This window comes from Astyanax mexicanus, chromosome 4 (assembly GCF_023375975.1).
Source record: "Astyanax mexicanus isolate ESR-SI-001 chromosome 4, AstMex3_surface, whole genome shotgun sequence".
Lineage (NCBI taxonomy): Eukaryota > Metazoa > Chordata > Actinopteri > Characiformes > Acestrorhamphidae > Astyanax > Astyanax mexicanus.
In genome coordinates, this window is record NC_064411.1 from 58,081,965 (window position 1) to 58,092,500 (window position 10,536).

The 10,536-nt window shown below is 40.3% G+C and overlaps 1 protein-coding gene across 4 annotated transcripts in view; it reads left to right on the forward strand.

The window, feature by feature from the left end:
- vav3b (vav 3 guanine nucleotide exchange factor b) overlaps positions 1–10,536 on the forward strand; it is a 69,143-nt gene that overhangs the window by 39,557 nt on the left and 19,050 nt on the right. For all 4 annotated transcript variants that reach the window (XM_049476745.1, XM_049476746.1, XM_049476748.1 and 1 more), the window contains exons 12-15: positions 2,223–2,309; positions 2,603–2,688; positions 3,539–3,671; positions 6,152–6,261. In XM_049476745.1, the coding sequence (XP_049332702.1) occupies positions 2,223–2,309; positions 2,603–2,688; positions 3,539–3,671; positions 6,152–6,261 (416 nt within the window). The remainder of the gene's footprint in view (positions 1–2,222; positions 2,310–2,602; positions 2,689–3,538; positions 3,672–6,151; positions 6,262–10,536) is intronic.

Below are 10,536 nucleotides of genomic sequence, written 5' to 3' on the forward strand. Positions count from 1 at the left end.
GAGTTAGAGTAAGGTAGATGTAGATGTAGAGTGAGGTAGAGGTAGAGTGAGGTAGAGTGAGGTAGATGTAGAGTGAGGTAGATGTAGAGTGAGGTAGAGTGAGGTAGAGGCAGAGTGAGGTAGAGGTAGAGTGAGGTAGATGTAGAGTGAGGTAGAGTGAGGTAGAGTGAGGTAGATATAGAGTGAGGTAGAGGTAGAGGTAGAGTAAGGTAGAGGTAGATATAGAGTGAGGTAGAGGTAGAGTGAGGTAGAGGCAGAGTGAGGTAGAGGTAGATGTAGAGTGAGGTAGAGGCAGAGTGAGGTAGAGGTAGAGTGAGGTAGAGGTAGAGTGAGGTAGATGTAGAGTGAGGTAGAGTGAGGTAGATGTAGAGTGAGGTAGATGTAGAGTGAGGTAGAGTGAGGTAGAGGTAGAGTGAGGTAGAGGTAGAGTGAGGTAGAGGTAGAGGTAGAGTAAGGTAGAGGTAGATATAGAGTGAGGTAGAGTGAGGTTGAGGTAGAGTGAGGTAGAGTGAGGTAGATGTAGATGTAGAGTGAGGTAGATGTAGAGTAAGGTAGAGGTATAGTGAGGTAGAGTGAGGTAGAGGTAGAGTGAGGTAGAGTGAGGTAGATGTAGAGTGAGGTAGAGTGAGGTAGAGGCAGAGTGAGGTAGAGTGAGGTAGAGTGAGGTAGAGGTAAAGTGAGGTAGAGTGAGGTAGAGTAAGGTAGATGTAGATGTAGAGTGAGGTAGATGTAGAGTGAGGTAGAGTGAGGTAGATGTAGAGTGAGGTAGATGTAGAGTGAGGTAGAGTGAGGTAGAGGCAGAGTGAGGTAGAGGTAGAGTGAGGTAGAGTGAGGTAGATGTAGAGTGAGGTAGATATAGAGTGAGGTAGATGTAGAGTGAGGTAGATGTAGAGTGAGGTAGAGTGAGGTAGATATAGAGTGAGGTAGAGGTAGAGTGAGGTAGAGGTAGAGTGAGGTAGAGTAAGGTAGAGGTAGATATAGAGTGAGGTAGAGTGAGGTAGAGGTAGAGTGAGGTAGAGTGAGGTAGATGTAGAGTGAGGTAGAGTGAGGTAGAGGCAGAGTGAGGTAGAGGTAGAGTGAGGTAGAGTGAGGTAGATGTAGAGTTAGGTAGAGGTAGAGTGAGGTAGAGTAAGGTAGAGGTAGATATAGAGTGAGGTAGAGTGAGGTAGAGGTAGAGTGAGGTAGAGGTAGAGTGAGGTAGAGTGAGGTAGAGGTAGAGTGAGGTAGAGGTAGAGTGAGGTAGAGTGAGGTAGATGTAGATGTAGAGTGAGGTAGATGTAGAGTAAGGTAGAGGTATAGTGAGGTAGAGTGAGGTAGAGGTAGAGTGAGGTAGAGTGAGGTAGAGGTAGAGTGAGGTAGAGTGAGGTAGAGGCAGAGTGAGGTAGCGTGAGGTAGAGTTAGGTAGAGGTAGAGTGATGTAGAGTGAGGTAGAGTAAGGTAGATGTAGATGTAGAGTGAGGTAGAGGTAGAGTGAGGTAGAGTGAGGTAGAGGTAGAGTGAGGTAGAGTGAGATAGAGTAAGGTAGATGTAGATGTAGAGTGAGGTAGAGGTAGAGTGAGGTAGAGGTAGAGTGAGGTAGAGTGAGGTAGAGTAAGGTAGATGTAGATGTAGAGTGAGGTAGAGGTAGAGTGAGGTAGATGTAGATGTAGAGTGAGGTAGATGTAGAGTGAGGTAGAGTGAGGTAGAGGCAGAGTGAGGTAGAGTGAGGTAGAGTGAGGTAGATGTAGATGTAGAGTGAGGTAGATTTAGAGTGAGGTAGAGTGAGGTAGAGGCAGAGTGAGGTAGAGTGAGGTAGAGGCAGAGTGAGGTAGAGTGAGGTAGATGTAGAGTGAGGTAGATTTAGAGTGAGGTAGAGTGAGGTAGAGGCAGAGTGAGGTAGAGTGAGGTAGAGGCAGAGTGAGGTAGATTGAGGTAGAGTGAGGTAGATGTAGAGTGAGGTAGATTTAGAGTGAGGTAGAGTGAGGTAGAGGCAGAGTGAGGTAGAGTGAGGTAGATGTAGATGTAGAGTGAGGTAGAGTGAGGTAGATGTAGATGTAGAGTGAGGTAGATTTAGAGTGAGGTAGAGTGAGGTAGAGTGAGGCAGATTGAGGTAGAGTGAGGTAGATGTAGATGTAGAGTGAGGTAGATTGAGGTAGAGGCAGAGTGAGGTAGAGGCAGAGTGAGGTAGAGTGAGGTAGAGTAATTAAAGGGTAGGTAATTAATGATTTTTTGATCTTTTATAGGATTTAGCGCAGTATGTAAATGAGGTGAAGCGTGATAATGAGACTCTGCGGGAGATCGATCAATACCAGAGATCAATCGAGAACCTGGTGAGTCTGATCAAACACTTCTGATATCTGATCTGATTACTCTCATACATTAGAACCTTTATACTACTATACTACTATACTACTGTACTACTGTACTACTATACTACTATACTACTGTACTACTGTACTACTATACTACTATACTACTATACTACTGTACTACTATACTACTGTACTACTATACTACTGTACTACTATACTACTATACTACTGTACTACTGTACTACTATACTACATCCTGTTAGCACCAACTACAAAACTCATAAATCTCTGGTTTATCTATAATTGTGTAGAATCAGTCGTTGTTGATGTACGGACGACCGAAAGGAGACGGAGAAGTTCGACTGGCTTCAAACGTAGACAAACGCAGACAAGACAGGTAACATCTACCACAATTACACTGATACTAACAATTACACTACTAATTACACTACTGATACTAACACATTTACACTAATACTACTAATTACAGTACTGATACTAACACAATTACACTAATACTACTAATTACACTACTGATACTAACACAATTACACTAATACTACTAATTACACTACTGATACTAACACAATTACACTACTAATTACACTACTGATACTAACAAAATTACACTAATATTAACAATTACACTAATACTACTAATTATACTACTGATACTAACACAATTTCACTAATACTAACAATTACACTACTGATACTAACACAATTACACTAATACTACTAATTACACTACTGATACTAACACAATTACACTACTAATTACACTACTGATACTAACAAAATTACACTAATATTAACAATTACACTAATACTACTAATTATACTACTGATACTAACACAATTACACTAATATTAACAATTACACTAATACTACTAATTATACTACTGATACTAACACAATTTCACTAATACTAACAACAATACTACTACTAATTACACTACTGATACTAATATAATTACACTAATACTACTACTAGTTACACTACTGAGACTAATTACACTTATACCACCACCACCACTACTAATACAATTACTACTACTTATTTTATATTACCTGTTACTACTCTTAGTACAGTTTACTACAGTAATTTTAGTATTTAAAGGGCTAGTTGTATTATATTGTAGTGACAGAATGTTGTATAATTACAGTATATATGAATACATATGTGTATATAATTGATTTATAGATTAGTTATAGTTATATGTGTATATATTGCGTTATGATTCAGGCACATCTTCCTGTTTGACGTGGCGGTGATCGTGTGTAAACGCCGGGGGGATAATTACGAGATGAAGGACGTGATCGACCTGAACCACTACAAGATCACCAACAACCCCACCACTGATAAAGACTGCAGGAAGGTCAGTACTGGACCCTACAGGACTTTACAGGACCTAACAGGACCTACAGGACCTTAGAGGACCTTACTAAACCTTACTGAACTTTACTAAAACTTACAGGAGCTTACTAACCCATTACAGGACCTTACAGTACCTTATTGAACTTTACTAAACCTTACTGGACCTTACTGAACTTTACAGGACCTTACTAAGAAATATTACACGAGTTAGACCTTTCCTCAAACAGATGGATGCTGAGAAATTAATCCATGCTTTTGTTTTCTCTAGACTAGATTACTGTAATGCGTTATTTACTGGGCTTCCAAAATCTACTACTGACAGATTACAGCTGGTTCAGAACGCTGCAGCTAGAGTTCTAACTCACGCTAAAAAGAGAGAACACATCACACCTGTTCTAGCTTCACTGCACTGGCTGCCAGTGCCATTTAGAATAGATTTTAAGATTCTCTTACTGGTTTTTAAATGTCTGACTGGATCAGCTCCTCAGTACATTTCTGAACTATTGACAGAATATGTTCCAGATCGAGCTCTAAGATCATCAGGAGCTGCTTTATTAGATATTCCTAAAATGCAATATAAAAAGACGGGTGAAGCTGCCTTCTGTTTTTATGCACCAAAAATCTGGAACTCTCTACCGATACACATTCAACAGTCACCAGATATTACACAATTTAAAAAACAGCTTAAAACACATCTATACACCCTCGCTTTCTACTAGCTTTATAAATTATATTTTATATTTATTGTTTCTATGTTTTGCTGATAAATTATTTTTTATTTTTCTACTTTTTCTTTTTTGGTATTCACTTTTCCTATTATTTTGTTTACCTTGTTGTAATGTACCTCAGGTAATTATCTTGTATATTGATCTTATATTGAAAAGCACTTTGAGCTACATCTTATGTATGAAAGGTGCTATATAAATAAAATTATTATTATTATATTATTACTAAACCTTACAGGACCTTACTGAACTTTACAGGACCTTACTAAACCTTACAGGACCTTACTGAACTTTACAGGACCTTACTAAACCTTACAGGACCTTACAAGACCTTACTGAACTTTACTAAACCTTACTATACTGTACTGAACCTTACTGAATCTTACTAGATCATACTCAAAGAGATACTTTACCAGTACAACACAGTGTTTCTGATAAAGTGGCCGCTGCATGAGCGTGATGCCCGCTGGCCTGGTGTGTGTGTGTGTGTGTGTGTGTGTGTGTGTGTGTGTGTGTTGTGTGAGAGTGTGTGTGAGTGTGTGTGGTGTGAGTGTGTGTGTGAGTGTGTGTGTGTGTGTGTGTGCTGGTTTTGGTCCCACACCGGGCCGGGCAGATGGTGGTGGGTCTGATTAGAGCTGATGGACGGTGGCAGATACAGCGGCTCAGCGTGGCAGGACTGGCAGGACTGGCACGGCTGGCACAGCCGGCTGGGTGGCAGGACAGAAGTGACGGGACTGGTGTTTACCGGGGCTTTATACGCCTCTAGTCCTATTCTATTGGCAGTACGTCTCTATTACAGGGACTAGACGAGCTGAGTGTGCACCTGCACATCTGTATCAGCAATTAAACTGAAATGTACAGCCTGGCAATTATACAGCAGAACATTACCACATCTCACCACCAGGGGGAGACATTGTGATAAAAATAAAAAAAACTGTACTTAAAATCACTGTATAATATACACTGTATCTTCAAATATCAAATCAAATTTACAGATGTTGTTTCTAATGCATGCCCCCTGCTGACATAAATGTGCAAATGCACACTCAGACAAAAGCAGAATTACATTTTTTTAATTTCAGAATAAATTATTTTAATTATCACAAAGTATCACAATACTTTTGCACATACAGTCTGATCCAAAAGTATTAAAACAGTGAGGTCAATCCCTTTATTATGTAAATACCTGGAAATAAAATCTGAAATGTTGATTTTTTGAGGTAAAACCCAACTTTTTTTCAGTCTACACCAGAAATAAATGGATTGAGCGCACTGATCCAGTACTTCTGGGGTGGGCGATATGGCTCTAAAATAATATCACGATATTTCAGGGTATTTTTGTGATAACGATATACTTGGCGATATAGGAAAACTAAAATAATTAATTAATTTCAGGAATATAGTATAATAGTATAACAGTATAATCATAATGTGGCAAAATAAATAATATAGCATAAAATAATATAATGCAGCAAAAAATATTGCAGAATATTTAGTGCATGCATATAAACTGCAAACTAAAACAATTATACAATAAACACACCTAAAGCTTCACAGTAAATAATAGACTACTTTTAAGACAGAACAGCCCTATTATCACAATATGGATTTTTAATATGATATTTCTGTGTCACGATATATTGTATACAATATAATATTGCCCACCCCTAGTATAGTATATAACACTGCAGTAACACCTCCTGTACCGTAGGCACTGACTCATTTACTCTGATTTATTCTCCTCTGTTTTTCTCAGTGGTGCTTCGGGTTCTATCTGACCCACCAGAAGGGGGCGACCGGCTTCGAGCTTTTCTTCAAAACTAAAGAGCTGAAGAAGAAATGGTTGGATCAGTTCCAGATGGCCATGTGAGTCTATAACCTCCCCTTACAGCTTTATATACTGAGTTATAGAGCTCCGCTAGCAGACTATAGGATTTCTAATACTCTGTTATCACTAAGATAAAACCAAGCTTAAAATCGCTTTTTTCATATATTCATATATATATTTTATATATTTAAATATATTTTTATATTTATTTCATACATTTATTTTGTACAGTTGGTTATTTAAATTTGTTCTAGTTGAAATGAATACTTTCTCATATTTAGAAAAAATATATTAAAATTATGAATACTTTCTTAAATTGTATTATTTTTGTTGAAATAACGACAGTGGTTCTCAAATTTGACCTGTTTTCCTTGAAATTAAAATTTTCTCAAAATGTAGTTAATTTTGATGCAGTTTCAGTAGTTTCCTCACAAACAATGAACGTTTTCCCACATTTGGACTCATTTTGTTAAATTCAACAGATGTCTAAAATTTGGACTCATTTTGTTAAATCATCAAAACATATAAAAATATTTATCTGATTTTGTTACATTTTCAACAAAAATCTAAACTTTGGATGAATTTTGTTACATTCTTAACAAATATTCAAAATTTGGACTATTTTTTTACATTCTAATCAAATATCAGTTTGACTTTTTTTTTTTTTTTTTTTACCAAATATCAAAAATTTGGACTGATTTTGTTAAATTTTCACCAAATTCCCGCACCTTTAAAATTAATCACACTTCACACTCTGTACAGTACAGCAGACTAAACACTAACCGCATACACACACCATCCCATCTAATGAGGTTGGTGTTTAATCTGTGTTGTAATTTAAGGAGTGTGGAGTGTGATTAATAGTAAAGGTGCGGTAATGGTGCGGTAATGCAGGTGGGCTGGAGTGTGTGTATTTGTGTATTATGGGATGGTTTGTGTGTATGTATGAGGTTGGTGTTTAGTCTCTGTTGTAATTTAAGGAGTGTGAAGTGTGATTAATAGTAAAGGTGTGGTAATGGTGCGGTAATGCGGATGGTGTGTGTGTGTGTGTGTTTGGTATTATGGGATGGTTTGTGTGTGTGTGTATATATGCGATTGGTGTTTATTCTGCTGTACTGTATGGAGTGTGATTAATAGTAAAGGTGTGGTAATGGTGAGGTATTGGTGCGGTTATGCATAGGGTGTGTGTGTGTGTGTGTGTTTGGTATTATGGGGTGGTTGGTTTGGGTGTATACATATGAGGTTGGTGTTTAGTCTGTTGTAATTTAAGTAGTGTGGAGTGTGATTAATAGTAAAGGTGCAGTAATGGTGCGGTAATGCGCGTGGGGTGGAGTGTGTGTATGTGGGTATTATGGGATGGTTTGTGTGTGTGTGTGTGTATATATGCGGTTGGTGTTTATTCTGCTGTACTGTATGGAGTGTAAAGTGTGATTAATAGTAAAGGTGTGGTAATGGTGAGGTAATGCGGATGGTGTGCATGTGTTTGTGTGTGTTTGGGTATTATATGATGGATGGTGTGTGTGTGTATATATGAGGTTAGTGTTTATTCTGTGTTGTACTGTATGGAGTGTAAAGTGTGGTTAATCGTAAAGGTGCGGTAATGGTGAGGTAATGGTGTGGTAATGGTGTGGTAATGCGAGTGGGCGGTGGTGTTGAGGGTGCGGGTGGGTGGGCGGTGCTGGAGGTGTAATAGAGCTGGAATTGGAAAGCAGTGCTGAATGAGGGTTGATGTGTAAACACGGTGGGCTAAAGTGGTGTTGCTGCCACGCTGAGGGTCCGTAATGATGTTTCCTCCGGCGCTCTCGGCTTCCTGCCGTCTTTTGTCGAGTGTGTGTGTGGAGTGTGTGTGTGGAGTGTGTGTGTGTGTGGAGTGTGTGTGTGGAGTGTGTGTGGAGTGTGTGAGGGCTGTGTGTAGAGTGTGTGTGATCTGCAGGGTGCATTCAGACAACAAATTACATCAAACACTTTCCCGACACAGAAATCAATCTGAGGGTCGTTCAGATAAAGAGCTCTCCACGGCAACGCTTTCCCGCTCTCTGAAACCTTCCACTTTGATCTGTGATGTGTGTTTGTTACATTGTATTCTGTACTCTGTAATCTGTTGTACCCGTACTGCTCTGTAATTAATCTACAGTTACAGTAGATACAGAATCACCAGCACTGTAATCTGTTGTACCCGTACTGCTCTGTAATTAATCTACAGTTACAGTAGATACAGAATCACCAGCACTGTAATCTGTTGTACCCGTACTGCTCTGTAATTAATCTACAGTTACAGTAGATACAGAATCACCAGCACTGTAATCTGTTGTACCCGTACTGCTCTGTAATTAATCTACAGTTACAGTAGATACAGAATCACCAGCACTGTAATCTGTTGTACCCGTACTGCTCTGTAATTAATCTACAGTTACAGTAGATACAGAATCACCAGCACCGTAATCTGTTGTACCCGTACTGCTCTGTAATTAATCTACAGTTACAGTAGATACAGAATCACCAGCACTGTAATCTGTTGTACCCGTACTGCTCTGTAATTAATCTACAGTTACAGTAGATACAGAATCACCAGCACCGTAATCTGTTGTACCCGTACTGCTCTGTAATTAATCTACAGTTACAGTAGATACAGAATCACCAGCACCGTAATCTGTTGTACCCGTACTGCTCTGTAATTAATCTACAGTTACAGTAGATACAGAATCACCAGCACTGTAATAGCAACCACCTAGCAACTGCTTAGCTACAGCATAGCAACCACCCTGGAAACCATAGCAACGCCTTAGCAACCACCGAGCAACGCCTTAGCAACATCCTAGCAACGCCTTAGCAACACATTACATTACATTACATTTGGCAGACACTTTTGTCCAAAGCGACAATAGTCAAGTACAATGTAAAATAAGTTTAAAGGTAAAACATCTTTGGATAGGGATAAAAGGAGGTCAAAGGGGAATAATAGGATAGAGGAGTGAAGGAGGGGAAGAAGGAAATGAGGTTAGAAGTAGTTAGTGTGTTAGAGGTGTTAAGAGAGTAAGTGCTCTTTGAAGAGCTCTGTCTTCAGGAGTTTATTAAAGATAGCGAGAGATTCTCCTGATCTGGTAGTGGAAGGTAGTTTGTTCCACCATTGGGGAACTCTGTATGAGAACAGTCTGGATTGCTTTGTGTGAGTGTTTGGTAAAGCGAGGCGACGTTCACTGGAGGAGCGCAGCGGCCGGGAGGTAGCGTAAGCCTTCAGGAGCGAGTGCAGGTAGGAAGGAGCTGTTCTGTATCACCTTGTAGGCGATTGTAAGAGCTTTGAATTTGATGCGAGCATCAACTGGTAGCCAATGGAGCTCAATGAGCAGCGGGGTGACATGTGCCCGTTTTGGCTGGTTGAAGACCAGACGTGCTGCTGCATTCTGGATCATCTGGAGTGGTTTTACTACACAGGCCGGGAGGCCAGTTAGCAGGGCATTGCAGTAGTCGAGGCGTGAGATGACGACCGCTTGCACCAGGAGTTGGGTGGCCTGTTGCGTCAGGAACGGTCTAATTTTTCGGATGTTATAGAGCGCAAAGCGGCAGGATCGAGCAACCGAGGCCACATGGTGCGTGAAGGAGAGTTGGTCATCAACCAGAACACCCAGGTTCCTAGCAACCTTTGTCGGTGAGAGAGAGAGAGAGTCGATACTTATAGAGAAGTTGTGTTGAAAAGATGGTTTTGCTGGTATAACCAGAAGTTCAGTCTTTGAGAGATTTAATTGAAGGTGATGCTCCTTCATCCATGAGGATATGTCAGAGAGACACTGCGATATCCGTGCAGAGATTGAGTGATCTTCAGGTGAGAACGACAGGTATAGCTGGGTGTCATCAGCAAAGCAATGGTAGGAAAATCCGTGTGAGCGGACAACCTGACCAAGAGAGGTGGTGTATATGGAGAAGAGAAGGGGTCCCAGTACCAAACCTTGGGGAACCCCAGTGGATAAGGAGCGGGCTGAGGACAGCTGTCCTTGCCACGACACCTTGAACGAGCGCCCAGTGAGGTATGATCTGAACCATGACAGCACATTATCTGAGATCCCCATGTTTGAGAGTATAGTTAGGAGGAAGTCATGGTTGACTGTGTCAAATGCGGCCGAGAGGTCCAGCAGAATGAGCACTGAGGACTGACCTGCAGCTCTAGCAGTTTTCAACGCTTCAGTCACAGACAACAGAGCCGTCTCGGTAGAATGTCCTTTTTTGAACCCAGATTGGTTCTGGTCCAGAAGGTCATTCTGGGAGAGGAAGCCAGAGACCTGATTTAGAACTGCTCTTTCTAGTGCACCATAGTAATC